Source organism: Pteropus medius, unplaced genomic scaffold (assembly GCF_902729225.1).
Source record: "Pteropus medius unplaced genomic scaffold, Ma_sr-lr_union100, whole genome shotgun sequence".
Taxonomy (NCBI): domain Eukaryota; kingdom Metazoa; phylum Chordata; class Mammalia; order Chiroptera; family Pteropodidae; genus Pteropus; species Pteropus medius.
This window is the reverse complement of record NW_024340849.1, coordinates 40605819-40625979: the sequence shown is the minus strand read 5'-3', so window position 1 is coordinate 40625979 and position 20161 is coordinate 40605819. Positions and strand designations below refer to the sequence as shown.

Below are 20161 nucleotides of genomic sequence, written 5' to 3'. Positions count from 1 at the left end.
CCCAGTATTGAGAAAATGGCCTTATGTAGAAGTGACCTCTGTGTAGGCTGTATATGCCAAGTGGTTTTGGCAGGTTAATAGGAATTGAGTGGGTGCCTAAGGCTACCTGGGACACTGACTTACCCACCTGGGGTGGCTCCAGGTAGGAAGGCAAGGTGTGTGTAGTAATTCTCTGTTGATCCTGCTTGCTTCTTTTGTTTGGAACTGAAATGGACCCAGGCCATGTGTCTGGGAACATACTGCCAGCCACCTTGCAAGTAAGCCAGAGCAATTGGATAGAGCCTCTGTCCACCCTTTGGAGGTGGAAGAGGATGTAAACAATGGTGCTTACAAGCACCCCCACCTTGGAGAATTCTTTCAGTCCCTGGAGAGTTCTCCTGGCTCCCCAGTCTTTATATAGTCTCTTTTTTGTACAGAAAGTGATCTGATGTGGAAGCAACTTCTGTGTAGGCTTTAAGTGCTGTGTAGTTTTGGGAAGCCAGTTGAGGCAGGGCAGGTGCTTATGGTACCTATGGCACTGGCCTGTGGGACTAGAGTGGTCCCTAACAGGGAGGCCAGGTACCACCCCCATTGTTCCTGCTTGCTCCCTTTGTTAGGACGCAAAAGGCTCCAGCAGTGTAGCTGGGAATGCTGAGGTGATCTTGCAGGTAGACCATAGCACCAGGATAAAGCTCCCACCTGCCTTACGGAAGTGGAGGGGATCATAAACAATGGGGCTTACTTGCTTCTCTGGCCCAGCAAGTTCCTGCAGCTCCTAGAGAGCTCCCATGGTTTCCCAGCCTTCTCCATTGGGTCTCTTTCACCTGTTTCTTGTTCAGAGGCTGTTCATTCAGCCTTCAGTTGTCTTGCAGGAGTGGTTGCTTTCCATATACATGTGTATTTAAGTTTGCTCATGGGAGTGGGGGAATTCAGCACCCTCCAACGCCACTGCCATCTTGGACCTCCTGAAAATAATACTTTAAAAATTATTTTTCTTTTTTAAAATTTTTTCTTGAAATTAAAAGAAAAATGCCATAGAATACTTAAACTGATTACATACAGTAAAACTCTTGAAATGTTAATTTGTTTAAAAGTGATCATTAAGGAATAAATTCTTTTTCTGTTATATTAACCAAATTATACATTTATGTAGAAGTAAACATCCTCTGTACTTTATATTACAACCAAGGCGCTCTCACTGTCTCTCTCACTCTCTGCCTCTGAGAGGAGACCACATTCTGTCCATGGAGTGTTACCCCTTTTCTAATAAACTTTCCTTTTGACTCTAAAAATATCAAACAAAAAAACAAGGGATGAAATGTTTTTCTAGGGATTAACTTCTAAGATCATTTTAAGTGGCCATAATGGATTCACCATCTCCACCCCACACCATCCAAAAACAACCAACCAACCACCAACAACAAAAAACCTCAAACTGAAAATCTGGATAAAATATATGAATAACATATATTTGTATATAAAAGTAATATAAAAAATATGAACAACAGAAATGGAGGACTGTGATCCCTGAAAGATGGGAAACAAAGAAGGTGAGCTGAATGGTCACCCAATCACTCCAGCGTCTGCCTAGAGGCACAGTCTGAATTGCAGAGCGGAGAACAGGGGGCTTGAGCAGAGGACAGTGGTTTCAACAAGTTGAAGAGTCAGAGGTCAGAATTCATGGAGGCTAAGGCAGCTGCAACAAGTTACAAGGAAAAGTTCCAGTAGGACACTATGTAGAATAATAATGCCAGAAGTCTGTATAGGAGTCTCTCTTGAGGTATTTTTTTGGGGGATGGGGGGGAGTTGGGGGGAGCAAAATTCTAGAATGTACGAAAATAGAATGAAACATGGAGATATAAAGTGTAGCATAAGGAAAATAATAATGTAATAAATATGTAAGGAGGAAGTGGGGCACTAGATTTAGTAGGGTGGTCACTTGTGTGTTATATAGATCTCATCACTTTGCTGTAAAACTGAAACATATACTATTGTATGCCAACTATAATTGAAAAAAAAAAAACCTCATGAATGGTACTATGTAAATTCGAGCAGCTACTCTATTTTAATAAAGCCAGTAAAAAAAGAAAAATCAATTACTGTAATTCGCCATATCAATTGAATGAAGGAAAAAGCTCATGATCATATAAATAGATATAGAAAAGTATTTGACAAAATTTAATGCCCATTCGTGATAAAAATTCTCAGCAAACAGAGAATGTTCTTCAGCCTGATGAAAGTCAGCTACAAAAATATCTTACAGCTAGTATACTTAATGATGATAGACTGAATGCATCCCCCACTTAAGAACAGGAACAAGGCAAAGATGTCCTCTTTCATCACTTCTGTTCCGCATTGTACTAGAGGTGCTAGCCAGTGCAGTCAGGCAAGGTGGAGAGAGACATTCACCTTGAAAGGAAAGAATAAAACAGTGTTTATTTGTACACATGATTTTGAATGTAGAAAATTCTGCAGAACCTACAGAGTAGCTACTAGAACTAACATGTGAGTTTAGTAGGGTCTCAAGATAAGAAGGTATAAGTGTCAGGTTACACACACACACATACTTAGTATTATGTAAGTGATGAACATGGAAACAGAAATAATACCATTTATAGTAGCTTCAAAAAAACATTAATGCCTAGAGATAAATTTAACAAAAATTGAACAAGACTTATACACTGAAAACTACAAAATATTGCTGAGAGAAAATTTTAAAGTTCTAAATAAATGGAGTACTAAATGCATGAATCAGGAGATCAATATTTTTTAAGATGTCAGTTCTCCCTAAATTGATCTGTAGATTCAGTATCATCCCAGTCAAAATCCCAGCAGGCTTTTCTGTGTAGAGATTGACAGGCTGTGTCTAAAATTTGTGTGAGAATGCAGAATCCTTAGTGCATGGTTTGCCAAACTACAACTTGCCAAATCTGGCCTACCCCCTTTTTAGGAAATAGTTTTATTGCATCACTGCCACACGTACACATTTATGTATTGTTTGTGGCTGCTTTCACACTAAAATGGCAGAGTCAAGTACTTGTGACAGACAATTTGTTCTGCAAAACTTAAAATGTTTAGTCTCTGGCCCTTTTCAGAAAAAAAATTTGTTGCCCTCCCGCTCTAGAGTATCCAAAGAAATTTTGAAAAAGATGAAAAGACTGGAGGACTTATCTTATCAATTTTCAAGACTTACTGTAAAGCTATAGCAATGAAGGCATTGTGATAATTGACATAAACATAGACATATACAGAAATAGGACTAATAGCATGGAAATAGGCCCACACATATATAAATTACTTGATTTTTGACAGAGGTACCACGATAATTCAATGAGAGATGGATAGTCTTTTTAACAACTTAGTTGTCAAAGAACTGTATATCCAGTTTGAAAATATTGAACCTTGGATTTTGTAACATACACAAAAATTTACTTAAAATGTCTCAGTAGGCCTGATGTAAAGCGCTAAAACTTCTAGATGAAAGCATAGGAGAAACTCCTTTGGTGAAGAATTTTGAAATAGGGCATATACAGCACAAACCATAAAACAAAATATTCTTGATTGAACATCAAAATGAAAAATCATGCCTAAGGATACTATTATAAAAATGCAAAGGAAAGTGCTAGAGAAAATATTGCAATACATATATCTGACAAATAACTTGATTCTAGAATATATAAAGAGCGTAATAGTATTATAGTAAGTATTCTTGTTTGCAGAATATAAATGGAACAACTCAATTGAAAAATTGACTTGAACATATACTTTGCCATAGTAGATATGGGTAGCAAATAACATGAAAAGATTCTTAATATTAGGTGCTTAGTTATTAGGGAAATGTAAATTAAAACCACAGCAGTAGCACTACACACCGAGAAAAACTGACAGTGACAGTGTTGATGAAGATGTAGAGCAACTGGAACTCTGATTTTGATGATAAGAATGTAAAATATTAAAGCTGCTTTGGAAAAGTTTTGCAGTTTCTTATAAAGTCCTACTTATACTTCTCATACAACCCAGCAGTTTCACTCCTAGGTATTAAGTGAAACAAAAACTTTTCTTCACAGAAAAACCTGTATGTATGAGTTCATAGTGGCTGCATTTGTGATTTTCAAAAACCAAGAACAACTCATGTCTTTCATCCGGGGAATGAATGAATGAATGAATAGCAGCGTATGCATATAGTAGAATACTACTTAGAGGAAAAAAGAATTAATTGATACTTGTAAAAACATGGGTGGATCTCAGATGCATTAATTTTAGTGAAAAAAGCCAAAATCAAAGAGCTACATACTGTATGGTATCTGGTGAAACTATAAGAACAGAAAACAGGTAAGTGGTTGCCTGGGCTTGGGGTGGAGCTTGACTATAAAAGTGCGTGGACATATCACTGGGCGGTGATGGGACCGTTCTTTATCTTCATTGAAGTGGCAGTTGCACAACTGTTTGTATTTGTCAAAACTTGCAGACCCAGACACTAATAAGGATGAATTTTGCATATGTATGCCTTAATTTTTTAAATGGGATTTTAAGAGTGAGAAACTGATCGATTGAAACATTACAGACATGAAAGAATCATCATGGTGTCTTAGTAACTATGCCCTCTTACTTACATACTCTAACCTAAGTATAGAAATAATTTGGAGTTTAAGAGGACAGGCTTGTTGAAATGCTTTTGATAGCTTCTGACAAATTAAATGGTGATAAAGATGTTTGGCAATTACCTAGGTCCTGAACATTATTTCTGTCAGTGAACTAGAAATCAGTGGTTAATTTGCAATTCTAATGATTTTGATAATACTCATGTTATAAATATGTATAACATCCAGTCAGCCATATGTATTTTATATTGTGAGCTACCTTTTGATATCAATAGATTGCAGTTGTCAAAGCTTTTTTAGAAAGAATAAAGCATAAAAGAGTTGTCTGCATATTTAGGTCACATCCAAACTCAAGTAAATATATGATGGATTTCTGAGAGGGAAAAGAAAGACTTAGAACTGTTGTGGAGAATGTGAAGCAACAGGAATTCATATTCGTTGCTGGTGGAGATGCAAAATGGTACAGCCACCATGGAAAAGTTTAGCAGCTTCTTATGGTAAGGGTATACTTAATTTTATATGACCAAGCAGTTCCAGTCCTAGATATTGCGGGGGTGGAGGAGACACACATCTGCTCACCCAAAGACTTGTACAGGAATGTTTATAACTGCTTTATTTATAATAGCCCCAAATTAGAACAACCCAGATAGCCATCAACAAGTAAATGAGTAAATAAATTATGGTATATTCGTATGATGGAATTCTACTTAGCAATAAGAATTAATGAATTACCTGTTTATACAACAGCATGAAAGTGTCTCAGATACACATTGCTTAGCCAAAAAAAAAGACTGCATATGATTCCACTTATATGAAACTTTAGAAAAGATACATCTTTAGTTACAGAAAACTGATCAATGGTTGTCTAGGCCCGGGGTTGGGATTGATTGGGAAACGGTTACAACAAAACCTATTGGGTGTGATCAAAATATTCTGTATTGTGATTATAGTATTGGTTGCACAGTTATAGATATTTGTCAAAACTCATTAAAACATATACTTTAAATTGGTGCATGTTTTTTGTTTTTGTATGTAAATTATACCTCAAAGTTGATTTTGTTTAAAGAAATCATTTTAGGAAAGTATTTCTGATAGTGTGCAAGAGAAGATTTCTTAATTTTAAATAAGTTCATATTTCTCAAAAAATCTTAAAGTAGCAGGAATATTCAAATTGATTTAAAAGCCTTGTCAGCATATTTTCATGCATATTATGTTTCACCAAATATCAGTATGAAATAGTTTGCTGAAAATTTTAATTTTACCTTTATAGGCAAAATATTGTAAGTTTTACAATATTAAGGCTATCTCAGAGTTATATAAATTGAGGGAAGTTTGAGATTTACAGTCAAGCACTACTCATCGGCAGGGAAACATTCTGAGAAATTCATCATTATGTGATTTCATAGTTTTGCAAACATCATAGAGTGACTTACACAAACCTCGATGGTATACCCCACCACACACCTAGGCTGTATGATGTAGCCTGTTGCTCTTAGACTATAGGCCTCTGTAGCATATTACCATACAAAACAACACAAGATTAAATTAAGCACAAGTGAAAATTATGCATTCAAGAGACAAGGTAAACACATGGTGTACTGTAGCACAGTGTACTGTTATATACAGCAAACTTTTTTTTAATAAGTAGAAACAGCACTCTCAAAAATAATGATAAAAAGTATAGTATAGTAAATGCATAAACCGGTAGTAACGTAGTCCTTTATTATTATTATCAACTATGATATACTGTACATTATTGTATGTGCTATACTTTTATGTGACTGGTAGCACAGTAGGTTTGTTTATACCAGCATCACCACAGACACATCGGTAATGCATTATGCTAAAACATTATGACATCACTAGGTAATCAGAATTTTTCAGCTCCATTATAATCTTATGGGACCACTGTCTCATACATGGTTCATTGTTGACTAAAATATTATGCAATGCATGTCTGTATTTTTAATAAGCTCTTGAATCCTGATATGTTGAAAAGGGATTTAATAACCATTGTCATGTGATTTAAGTAGTTTATTTAAAATCTTTTCAGCTGCAGTTAACAGAGAACCAAAGTAAAACTGGCTTATGTACAGTAGGTATTTGTTATCTCACATAATAAGATTTCTGAGGCAAAGTGTGTTCTAGGGTTATTATAGGGTTGTATAATTTAATATCTGAGCAACATCATCAAAAACCCAAGTCGATTTCATCTTTCAGTCCTACCATTCTCAGTATGTTGGTGTTCTTTTTTCAGATGGATGCTTTGTAGTATTTGAATGGCTCTTTCAGATTTAGGCATCATAGATAACATCTAAGGAAGAATAGGAATATTCCTGTCTTGTATTTCTTTTTACAAGTGAAGAAAACTTCCTAGAAGCCCATGCTGATGGCTTACACAGTTAATAGACAAAAGGGATAAGACCACATGAGTGACTTAATTCTGTCATTGTTTACTATACTACCTAGGGCTGTACAGATGAAGGACTTGGCAGATGGGAGGAGAGTGAACAAAATCAGAGCAGGGAGAGAGCAGCAGCTATTGAGTAACTAAGCATCTGCTGTATTAGATTACACAAAGACTGAAGGAGAGGATCAATGAATTAGACTAAGAAATGAGTTAATAAATGTCTTAATAAAAGATGTGTGTTCCCAATTTGTGAAGATGTTACATTCCAAAAATTCTCCACATTGTCATGTTCTAGTCATTAATTTATTATTCAACTTAATGCGATCTAGCTTTTATTTTCAGAACACTAAGAAATGCTGTTGCCAAAGTTACCGAGCTCCTAATTACTGATCAGCTGGCCTTATAAATCAATATAAATGCACTTGACTTTATTTTGGTATTTATTTGGTCTTATTAGCCATTTTCTTCCTGAAAGTCTGTATCTTTACTTCCACTATGCTGTTTTACTTCTTATTAAATGTGTTTTAAATTATAAAATACTTCAAACTAAAATAATTATGTCGTTACCCACATTTAGCACATTAATATTTTTCTCTATTTGCTTCATGTTTCTTTTAAGAAAAAAAAGATGCCATAGATATATTTGGAATTCTTCCCTAACCCATTCCACTGTCTTTAAATTGATGGTTATCTTTTCCAACCATGTTTTTATATTTCTGAAAATATTCCCAACTGGAATTTCTGCTTCCTAATTTCTTTACTTGTCTATTCCTTATATGTAGGTGCACTGCAACATTCTATTAATTCTTCACACCCCTCCAAACCTGTGCCTCGGATGAGTTTTATTATCTCCAACAGGTGTGGTTAAACTGTGAAAATATTTTTGTTTTAATCTTTTTCCGGTTTTCACTTTTTTTTTGAGCTTTAGACTTATTATCAGTCCTCCGCTGGATTTAACAAGATGCCCCACAGGCACCTAAAACTAACATCTGAAACTGAACTCAGTGGGCCAGAAAAACCTGTTTCTTCTCTTCCTAAGTTATAGTGTTCCATTCAATTCAAACTAGAAAGTTTGGGGTTATCCAGCCCTTAACACACATAGTAACTACTTTTAAAGTGTTCAGGAAAATCCTCTACTCATATTCAACTGATAGTATAACTTGATTATTCTATTTAATATGTACCTCTCATTTTCCCTTCATCTTTGGCCCCACAATGTTCCTGCTTTTTTCCTTCCTCACATAGGTCATTGCAGTAGTTTTACAGCTCTACTTACTGCCACCATTATTTCTTTCTTTCCAGTCTATAATTCCTACTACCATAGTTATTCTAAAACTCATATCTTCTGCTAGTCACCTTTTTAAAAATCTTAAATAACTTCCCGGTGCTTCCTGGATAAGGACTAAAAGTTATTGCATAGCAAATAATCCTCTTTATGTGTAAATGTCCTCTACCTCTAGCCATCTGTCCCACCATTCTCAAAAACACACACCCCCTTATACTCCTGCCAAAGTTTTCTGTTTCCAAATATGCTATGCCTTTTGAAGCATCTGAGTTATTCTGCATACTTTTCATTCTTCCTGGAATATCCTACTTCCTCTTCCTTAAGTCTCCATCTCTTTAAGGTCTAGATCAGTTGCCACTGTCTTTGCAGAATTTTCTTTCTCAAGCACTCAAGGCAGAGTTGATGACTTCTGTTGTGTTCCCATAGTGTTTTGTACATACCTCCACTCTAGCATTTTTCACCTTTTACAATACTGTACCGGTTTCCTAACCTTATTTATAACTTTATTTAAAGAAAAGGGACCATTTCTTGCTATTTCCAGTTTCCTTTATAGTGTCTTAATAAATATGTATTGTTAATAAATATATAATTTGTGTTAATAGCTTGGAACTTATAGAGACTTTTCCATATAAATGTTTTAAATGATGTTAGTTTCTAAGACAACCCATAAAAGTCTTTTGAACTAGTTGCACCTGAAGTTTACTTTAAATTGTAAATCATGTCCTACATTTATAATAATGTTTCTGAAGGATATGGGCAGCAGTGATGGCTTCTGTGTGTTGATAATGGGGTGCTAGTGGAACTGGACTGAAAATGTTGGTCAATCCTGGAGCTATTAGAAAGGGTAAGTGGGTAGATGTGAAAAGTTGGACTAAAGACTCTGGATTAAGAAAGAGAAGATGGAGTACAGGTTAAGAGAGTAGTAGTAATGGAAAACTGATAGGGCAAGAAAAAAAAAGGCGGTTTTTTAAAGGAAGAGAAGTGTTAGAAGTGATGTCTTACAGGGAGAAAAGACCTAAGCAAGGATCCTGGATGGAGAAAAGGATGCAAATGAGGAATTAAAGAAGCTGGGAATGAAAATATGGGGGAGGGTGAATAAATATAGGAACCCCTGTTATGAATTGATATATTTCAATCAGCCTATAATCAAATTTAAAGTAAATTACCATTACTGGCTTTCATAATTTTTTCTCCATCATACAACTGCTATTCTTTCAAAGTCTATGTAATTGTTAATGTTTTATTAATATTTAGACTTTGGATATAGGTATTTTGAAGATTCTTTGTATGGATTTAAAAATATTTGTGTATTTAACATGTTTTGTGGATATATGTCTTGATTATTGGTTAAAAGTCACTCTTCAACCTTGAGTATTGAGTCAGAATTTGCCAATCTGGTAAACAAAAAGGTACCTTTTAAAATTTACATTTATTAGCGAAGACTAGGAAGATTGGACATGTCTTCATATACTAATTGGCCTTTCATATTTTATCTGTGAATTGCCTCTTGATAGGTGTTCCTATTTTTCTGAGGGGCTATCTTTTTTCTTTTTTTTAATATGTAAGGGTTGTATATATTAAGAATGCCACCCAGTTTTCATATGTGTACATTTGTGTGTGTCTTGAGAGGGGAAGTAAGAGCATGAGCAAGTACAAAGATACCCTCCCTATTTCTCATATCTTTAGCTTCACTTAAGAGTTTTTATCTCTACCCCTGTCCCCATGGAAGTTCAATAATCACGTGTCTGTTAGTCTTTTCCTTTAAGATTTCTAATTTTACATTATGCTCTAAAACAGTGGTCCCCATCCTTTTTGGCACCAGGGACCGGTGCTTCTATGAGAATCTAATGCCTAATGACCTATGGTGGAGCTGAGATGGTGATGCTAGTGCTGGGGAGCAGCTGCAAATACAGATGAAATGAAACTTTGCTGGCTCACCTGCCACTCACCTCCTGTTGTGCAGTAGCGGTTTGCAGCCTTGGGGGTTGGGCACCCCTGCTTTAAAAGACTTTCCCAACACTAGATTGTGAAACGAGTTATATTTTGTTTCTTCTTTCACTTTTAGAAGCCTTTTATGCATTTATCTTATAAGTCTCATGGTGTTTTTTCAGTAGATATTTAGATTTCCAGCCCATCATGTTTCAGTGCTGGCCTTAACTGTCACATCTTGAGAATGTACTCATTTAAGAGTGATATGGAAACCTTCCAACTCTGAGATTCTGAGACTGTTTCTATTTTAATATTTATAGCCACAGTTTAAATTAATATTATACAGCCAAGGTTATAAACATTCAGTCTTTTAGAATTTGAGACAGTCATTATTCACCTTCTTCCTTTTGAATGCCATATGAGAAAAACTGTAAAATGAGAATGACCTTTAAAAGTAAGTGAATTAATGAAATCTCTATTAGTGCTGCTTCAGAAAGTGCATAGACTAATGCAATATTAGTATTAGTAATATTGTAATGTTAGTAAACATATGAATGTCATGTTGGTAGGCTGTACAGTGTATAAGAGATGAGTAACTCTTGCTTTTAAGAAATATATTGCCTGTAATTTGGTAGCTTGAGAATTAGGCTAGTAAGCAAAAAAAAAAAAAAAAAGCAATAAGATGAGAGTCTCATATAAAAATCTTCCCAAAAGTACACTGCATGTTCTAAGGAAAAATATATTGTACCAATTATGTGGAGAGAGAGCCTAAAAGGAAAAGTATTTTGTGATTCTCATCAGCTAATGGATAAATTTTAGCAAGTAGAGATGTGAGGAGAGTACTATGGACAGAGGCACTTTTATGAGGAAAAAAAAACCCCACAAAAATAAGAAAATACAGGGCATAGGTATTGAGGAAATAGGATTTTTTTTCTTGTACACATGAGAAAAGTTTGAGGAAATAATAGGAGATGAAGTTGAGAAGTTGAATTGGCGTCATATTTGGTAAGCACTGGAGATGTGTCTATCAGTAGGTAAGGGAAAAGATGTCATATATGGTAGCCACCAGCCACATAGAGCTCTGGAGTACGTGAAATGTACCTGGCCCAAATTGAGGTATATTTTAAGTTTAAAATACGTACCAGATTTTTAAGAGTACAAAAAACAATATAAAACATCTCAAAACTTTTATATTGCTGTGTTGAAATAATTATATTTTAGATGTATTGGGTTAAATAAAATATATTACTTAAATTAATTTTACCTGTTTTTTTTTAATGTGGCTACTAAAAATTTTTAAATTATATTGCGGCTCAGATTATATTTGTTACACAGTGCTGGTATACATGGAAGGAATATAGCCAGTATTTGCTAGTACCTACTACATGCCAGATATTATCTAGAACTTAAGTTAATCCTCATAGAAAACATTATGAAGTAGGTGATATTATTATTCTTTTCAAGTAACTGAGATACAGAGAGGTTTAGCAATATACCTGCATCACTCCACTAGTAAATAGAAAGCCAAAATTCAAACTTAGATCTCTCTGGCTTCACAGCCCTTGATTTGGCCTGGACACTGTGGCATGTTGTCATTGGGCCATTAAAGTGGTTGAGGTAGAGAATGACATGATTGGAATGATGCTTTAGCAGAATTGTAATAAAGACAAATGAGAGGAAGGGACTTCATTTTCAGCTGTCTGATTTTTTGCTTTGCTTTTGTTTAATGTTACTTTTTTTTTTTTTCAGAAAAATGCCATGTTTAAAGTCAATTTTTGAATTACATCTTTTGACATGTCCTTTATGTTAACTGCTTCTCAAAGTATTTGCCTTATTACTTTTGTAGATTTGATAATGGGCTGCATTAAAAGTAAAGAGAACAAAAGTCCAGCCATTAAACATAGAACAGAAAACACTACAGAACCTGTCAATACAAGTGTCACCCATTATGGAGCAGAACACACTGCAGCGACACCGACATCTACAGCAAAGGGAACATCTATTAATTTTAACAGTCTTTCCATGACACCATTTGGAGGATCCTCAGGGGTGACACCTTTTGGAGGAGCATCTTCCTCATTCTCAGTGGTGCCAAGTTCATTTCCTGCTGGTTTAACAGGTGAGATTAAATGGACAGTTCTGTTGTCATTTTGAGAACATGACTTTGGGCAATACATACATAAGGTTTGCCTTCTGTAAGAGAAATAACTTACTGGGGGACTTTTTAAATAAGTTTATGTGAAAATTAAAGTCTCTAATATAAAAATTAAAATGTTATATACATGGATGTTCTGGGAAATTTGGTGATAATCTGATGGTAATTATGTATTGAGTTACATCATTAATTATTTCATTAATTCATTTGTCAAATAATTATTGAGTGCCCATTATGTGGCTGGTACTGGGGATATAAAGATTAAACCATAATATAAAGTACAGCATAGGGAATATAGTCAGCAATATTGTAATAATTATGTATGGTGTTAGATGGGTACTAGACTTATTAGAGTGATCATTTCATGAGCTATATAAATGTCTGCTAACTGTTGTACCCCTGAAACTAATATAATAGTATACGTCAACTGTAATTGAAAAATAAAATTTAAAAAATATACCCCACCCTCATGAATGTTACTCTTAGGATTGTAAAGTGCTATCCGCTATTAAAATATTTTAGTAATTACTTAATAAATGTTAATTAAGTGGCAGTGTGGTGATAATATATTTTTTCTATTAAGTACTACTGCTTTAAAAAAAATTGAGGGTCAAAGTTTAAATGATTTTTTTTTTTTTTAGAATCACAGATAATATGCAGGAGAGCCTAGATTTAATGTCCTATTCCAGAACTCTATTTATTATTTATATCATAATATCCTTTCAGAGAACAGCAAGAAGTGACAGCTGACAACTTTTAAGGGAGCCAGAAATACTCTTAAAAATTAGTCAGAAATTTTAAAGAGAGAGTTCTTTTAGAAAGATCTGATGTCTAGAGGCGTTTCCCTTGAATAACAAAATACATCTGATTTAAAAGAGTAGCATGAGCTCCAGGATTCATTGATTCAGCAGTTCTTTGATGTCATCAACAACTCATGTTTCTTTGCTCTTTCTGCTATAGCCCTTCGAGTGTCTGTCCACTTTATCTTTAGACTTGACAAAACAGTTGCCAGCATCAAATTAAGCAACATGTGTCCTTACTGACAATGGGGACAAAAGAAGAATCTTTTCTATAAGCATGGACTATAAATTTGTCCCTTCAATTTGCTTGCCTCTAGACCAGTAATAAACCAGAGGAATGCCATGCACTGATGCTGTTAGACTGTTCATTTGGGGAGTTATAGACCTCCGAGTCAGTTACAATCTTAATTCCAACTTCCTAACTCTAAATACTTCAGTAATAAATGGCCATGATGGTATTTCTCAGTCATCCGCTAAAGTTTAAAATATTTTCAGGATTCTATGTTTGGGAAAGATAGTAATCCAAAATGATTAAAGTAAATATTAAATTTAAAGACATACTTCAGCTACCTAAAGCAGTTTATTTACATGAAATAGTAAGTTCATGGGTGTTCATTTATTAATAAATATGGAGTGTCTGTGTGCCAGGTATAGAAAGTTGTAAGCAAGAGAAACAAGGTTTCTGCCCTAATGGAGTTTACATTATAGTGAAGATTGGGCAATAATTATACAAACAACTAAACAGTATGCTTAATGGTTCTTAAATGCTATGAAAGAACTAACCAGAAACTTGGCGCAGGCCCTTTGGATGATCATGGAAAGGCATCTTGAGAAAAAATCATTTGAGCTGAAATTTGGTTAATGAGAATGACCCAAACATATGCAGAACTGGGAAAAGAGCTTTCTAGAGAGAGAGAATGAATGCAGAGTTTAGGAGGTACCGTTGGACTTGGCAATTTTTGAGGACTAGTGAGGAGCTCAGTATGGAAAGGTAGTAAGATTGTTTGATGCGGGATTGAGGAGTCAGGATTACTCAGGACCTCATAGACTCTGGTAAGAAGTTTGGGTTTTGTTTAAAGCCAGAAAGAAGCTATTGTAGAAAATTTAGTAAAAAGTTTGCGTAATTGAATTTCCTTTTTAAAAAACATTCTGGCAGCTGTGCGGAGAATGGAGAATGGAAGCAGATACAGAAGCAGGTTAGGAGGCTACTACTCTCAGTAGACCCTGCAGTCCCAGTGAAAGATAATAAGGACTTAGATTAAGATTGCAGCAGTAGAAATGGAAAAGAAAGTAGATAAGATATTTTAGAGGTAGAACTGACAGTGCTGGTCACGGGCTTGGCTTGAGTTGAGTACCTGATTGGTTAGTAGTGCCATTTGCTTAGGTAGGGAAGATTTGGGTAGCAGGTTAGAAGAGGAAAATCAACACCTTTGTTTTGTACCTAATACATTTTAAAAGCTTGTTAGACCAGTCAAGTAGAGATGTCAAATAGGTAGTTAATATAGAACTGGAACCAGGGAGTGGGGAAGAGGGGGGAAGTCCAATAAACGAGATAATTTGTTTTATTCTTTTGTTGGTAGATAATAGTTTGGCTGTTTAAGTGTGCTAATCTTTTAAGCATCTGCACACAATGGTATATATAAGGCAGGGGTCCCCAGTCCCTGGGCCGCAGACCGGTACCAGTCAGTGGCCTGTTAGGAACTGGGCTGCACAGCAGGAGGTGAGCATCAGGCAAGCAAGCGAAACTTCATCTGTATTTGCAGCCACTCCCCAGCAGCTCAGCTCCACCTCAGATCATCAGGCATTAGTTTCTCATAGGAGCACCGGTCCCTGGCGTCAGAAAGGTTGAGGCCTGCTGCTATATATGACACAGTTATTTTTGGCATTTGTAATTCATGTTAGCCATAAAATTTAATTACTAAGAAAAACATGCCGTTTTTATATTTGAATGTTTAATATAATAAATTATCTTACTAAAACCCTAGTTATTGCTGTTAATGATGAGTCTCAAAGATCAAAATGTTCACTCATTGTTCATAAGAAGTTTAGACCATCAGTGACAGTAGTTTATAGTACTCGTTAATGCTTTTTCTGCCAAATAACTGATTTGAATATTGACTGTCTTTCAAGCTAGAGATGTTGCTACTATGAATCAAAATTAAATTTGTTTCTCTGGGTCTGTAGAATTTTAGAATTTATAAAGTACATAACTTTCATAAAAGGTCTTAAGAGAGCATCTTAGTAACTTGAAAATGCCAGCTGCCTATATTTCCAACTTTTAAAAATAGATTCTGGAGACTATGAAAAAAACTATGCTTAAATTTTTTTGCTGGCAGTGGTTTTTTTTTTTTTTCCTTTTTGTTAATTTGCCCATATAATTTACCTTGGTCTTTATTCCTTCATTAGGTGGTGTAACTATATTCGTGGCCTTATATGATTATGAAGCTAGAACTACAGAAGACCTTTCATTTAAGAAGGGTGAAAGATTTCAAATAATTAACAATACGTAAGTGTTGTGAATGAAAAATACTGACTAACAACCTGGTCTTTCATCTGAAACCACTGACCTAGCTGACGATTTAGAGATGCGAGTAGTAGGGCATGGGTCTCTGCCCACTGGGTTGGATGATGCCTTTGGTTTCATTAGACCCATGGCAGAATACTACTCATGTAGCCAGAAGTTACTTCTACAAATTGTGCTGTTGTGGTTCTGCCATGAAAGGTAGAGATTTAAGAATGAAGACTGAGCGATTATATGTAAACAAGTAATATTGCTTTCAAAAAACATTACTTAAAAAATATCTTTATAAAGAGAATTTTATATTTCTATTTAAGTACTAAATGATTTAAAGATCTTATCCCTTTCTTAAAAAAAAAAAAGGAAAAAGACTAGGTAAGGAACTTCTGTAATTCCAAACTGCCCAAAGTAAGTTGCTTTTTTCCTAGGTGATTCTTAGACTTGTTGTCAGTTAGTGGCCCACCATAGAAATTCCAGCTATGGAAAATAGATCCCATAATTTTGTTAGCAGGTGTAGCAACCACTTTGTATGTTCTCAAAATATATATTTATGGTCTCTTTGCTTCCAGTCATGTTTCAGTCCATTCTTATTCCCATTTACTACCAGTTATTGTTCCAGAACATAAAAAATGTTCATGTCTCTCTGCTTTAAAACCCTTCAATAGCTATCAGTTGCCATCAACAGAAAGAAAAGTAACAATAATAGTAGGCATCACTCATTAAGCTTCTTCCCTTTTGTCACTCCACTGCTTAACCATGTCGAATTACTTGAATTTTCTGAATACACTGTGGTTTCTCACTTTCTTCACGCCTTCACACATGTGATTTCTTTCTTCTGTAATATGACATTTTATCTCTCCATTTTTTCCCCTTTATCTGGCCAACTGAACTCATCCTTCAGAATGTATATTTCGACGTCCTTTGTCAAGGAAGCCTTTCTTGACATTTTTCCGCTCCCTTGTGGCCCAGTCCCCACCTCCTGCTGGATTAAGTGCCTTTCTTAAATGTTCACATAGCAGCGTATGCAAACCTTAAGCATAGCTGCCATCCCAATTTTGAATTATAATTTATCACTTGCTTATCATTCTTTAAACAAGGGTTCTCAACCTAGGGTAAAATTGCCCAGGGGATATTTGGCAATCTATGGAGACATTTTTGGTTGTTAAATTCAGGGTGCTGCTACTGTCATCTTCTAGTGGGTAGAGGCTAGGGATATTGCTCAGCATCTTGCAATGCACAGGACGGCCCTCCACAACAGAGTTATCTGGCCCAAAGTGTCAATAGTGCCCAGGTTGAGAAATTCTGCTCTAGACTATGCATTTCTTGAGGATAAAGACTATCTTTTTACCCTTTTTTCTAGCACTTTTTATAAAATTTAAAAGATATTCAGTAAATGTTTGAATGAATCAATGAATGGTTGGCAGGATTAAATATAAAGTTTTCAGTTTGTATGTCTGAAAGTATGTAATATATACTAGGAAGCTACAAATCAAGTGTATGAGTTCGTAAATGTTTGAATTACCAAAGGATTATTTTCATTTCATTTTCTAGAAAGCAAATGCACCTTAAGCATTTATGAAATTTCAGTTTAGATAAACTATTTTCAGTACTTTTCTCTGGTAAAGCAAAACATAACTTTTAATTTTCAATAGTGGAACCCATATATATTCCTCATTAGAGACTGATAATATTTACTTCTTTCACATTAATTTTGCAAGAGTCAAGACTTATGTATTATGAACTGTATATAGTTCTCATGTTCTAAATTGCTTTTAGTCTTATTTGGATATTTAAGATAATATTTTTGTATATACTTTATTCCAATAATTAAATTTTTATTGTTATTGCCCATTGACAATATTTTGGCTACAGGAGTTCTAGGGCATCTTGATTTTTTTCCTAAAGTGACTAAAAAGGAACATTATAATTTTATGGACTATTAAAAGAAAAGCATTTGGCAAAGATAAAGAATGAACTACTGGTACATGCAGAAACATAAATGAACCTTGAAAAAATTATGCCAAGTGAAAGAAACCAGTCAAAAAGACCATATATTGTATGATTCTGTTTATATGAAATGTCCACAATAGGTATATCCATAGATTAAAAACCACAAAAAGCAGATTGGTAGTGGTGGGGGCAGGAGGGGAGGGAGTGGAGAGTGACTGTTAATGGATATGGGTTTCTTTGGGGGGTTGATGGAAAGGTTCTAAAATTGATTGTGGTAATAGTTGTACAACTCTGAATATATTTAAATCCACTAAATTGTACATCTTAAATGGGAGGATTTTATGGTATGCAAATTATACCTCAATAAAGCTTTTAAAAAGGAAACAATTAAAACTGAGTAATTTGAAAGATTTACCTCTGAGATTGTTTTATTCAGTGTGGTTGATTGTCCCAGGTTGAAAGAGTTTGTAACAAAGTGATCTTATAACTAAAATTAAACTGTGATATTTTAATTTGGTTTGGAGCAGAAATGCAGCTGTGCATTTGCTTATTCTCTTAATTCATAAAACCTATTTTTAGTAGTAGTCTTTGAGTTTGATTCTTGAGCAGATGAATGCATGAATACAAAATGAAAGTAATATCTCTTGTCTCCTTCAGATACAAGACAACACTGCAATAGATCGTGCCTTGAACAGTAGTCTATCGTGTGATTACTGTTGTTTTGTGTGTTGCAGGGAAGGAGACTGGTGGGAAGCAAGATCAATTGCTACAGGAAAGAATGGTTATATCCCCAGCAATTATGTAGCCCCTGCAGATTCCATTCAGGCAGAAGAGTATGGTGCTACTTCATATTTTATTAATTGTTTTGATTTTTAAAATGTTTTAATGCACATTCTACTTAGCCACAACTTTACACACACACAATTACATATCAGTCTTAATATAGCTAATGTATCATATTAATAGGGGATGTTACTTGAAAATTAATAATTAATGCAATAGTATTCACTTAGAGCAGGATCATAAATAAATCTACACTTATAGTACTGTTATGCCTTTACTCTTTTACTTTAAAAAATTATGTTAACCCTTTTTGTATTCTTTGTGTACTGTCTCACTTTAAAAATTTACCCTCTGTTGAGAGTGTTATATCAGTGTTATTTTCTTGACTTAGGTGCTTGCTCCTTTTTAGGAGAGAGAGTATCCTTGTCTTTTAGGAAGTAACACACTGCAGTATTTTAGGAATAACAATTCAGCATGTTTGTAACTTACTCTCAATCAGTTCAGAAAAAATTATACACACCTATACACAGTCAGGGAGAAACTATGACAAAGCAAATTGTTAACAGTTGGGAAACCTGGGTGGAGGGTATATAAGAGTTCTGTCTACTATTCTTGCAACTTTTAAAAAGTTAAAGTTCACCTTTAATGATATATTACGTTCAAGTCAAACCAAGTTTATCTGGGATCCATAAATGCTATTTTATTTTCATATCATAACATTTAACACGATGCCTTGCATATAGTGGTATTCTATCAATGTTTGTTTGCTTTTACTAATGATATGTAATTTGTCTCCTTAACTGTCACTTTTATTCACAAAACTGTATTAAATCAAACTTACATGAATTAGAATTCCTAAGAATTTGGATATAGTTTACTTGCATCCTACTAAATGTGGATGATCACACTGTCACCAAAGAATCACTTTTATTCTTCATACTGTAGTCTTAGTATTTCTATCTGTCACTGATTGAAGGGCTCTGTCTCATTGCCTTTCCTTCTCCATTTACTACCCTTACTACCCTGCCAGGTGGAGTTTAAGAGACATGTTGAATAGTCAATACGTGGAAATACTATGCCAGAGTATATTCTGACAGTAATATTTGTAATATTCCTATTTAATAAATAGCTTTCATTGTGTTTTACTGTATTTTTATGATATATTCTATAGTTATTCTTTATCATCCTTTAAATCCCACTCCATTCTTGTTAATACTTATGTATAATTTTTCTTATCCATACACCTTTCTAACTCAGAACACTATTAATTTTTTTCCAGATGGTATTTTGGCAAAATGGGGAGAAAAGATGCTGAAAGATTACTTCTGAATCCTGGGAATCAACGAGGTATTTTCTTAGTACGAGAGAGTGAAACTACTAAAGGTATGAATGTTATGTTAATGTAAGTATAAAATTATTCTTAGGCAGTATTTTGAGAAAGATAAAGATTTTATTCCACCCTACCCCCCCACCCCCACCCCACAGGTGCTTTTTCCCTCTCTATTCGTGATTGGGATGAAGTAAGAGGTGACAATGTGAAACACTACAAAATTAGGAAACTTGACAATGGTGGATACTATATCACAACCAGAGCACAATTTGATACTCTGCAGAAATTGGTAAAACATTACACAGGTATGTGAATATTTCAAAGGTGAAAATTATTTCCTCATGTTCTATTTTATGAGGACAAAATTCATGTTTCATATCTCTTAAAGTTTAGCATGCTACTTTACACATAGTATGTGCTC

The 20161-nt window shown here is 34.7% G+C and overlaps 2 protein-coding genes across 5 annotated transcripts in view; one reads left to right on the top strand and one right to left on the bottom strand.

The window, feature by feature from the left end:
• LOC120588002 (translation initiation factor IF-2-like) overlaps window positions 1–12164 on the bottom strand; it is a 48623-nt gene extending 36459 nt beyond the window's left edge. The window contains exon 1 of the mRNA XM_039845044.1: window positions 12051–12164. Coding sequence (XP_039700978.1) covers window positions 12051–12099 — 49 coding nt within the window. The 5' untranslated portion in view covers window positions 12100–12164. The remainder of the gene's footprint in view (window positions 1–12050) is intronic.
• Window positions 1–20161, top strand: part of YES1 (YES proto-oncogene 1, Src family tyrosine kinase) — a 70601-nt gene that overhangs the window by 35063 nt on the left and 15377 nt on the right. For 2 of the 4 annotated variants that reach the window (XM_039844982.1, XM_039844992.1), the window contains exons 2-6: window positions 12051–12323; window positions 15566–15665; window positions 18362–18460; window positions 19690–19793; window positions 19896–20045. In XM_039844982.1, the coding sequence (XP_039700916.1) occupies window positions 12059–12323; window positions 15566–15665; window positions 18362–18460; window positions 19690–19793; window positions 19896–20045 (718 nt within the window). In that variant the 5' untranslated portion in view covers window positions 12051–12058. Of the gene's footprint in view, window positions 1–4917; window positions 5078–9073; window positions 9120–12050; window positions 12324–15565; window positions 15666–18361; window positions 18461–19689; window positions 19794–19895; window positions 20046–20161 lie in introns of those variants that run through there. The other 2 variants (XM_039844971.1, XM_039844977.1) reach the window with 2 other exon arrangements.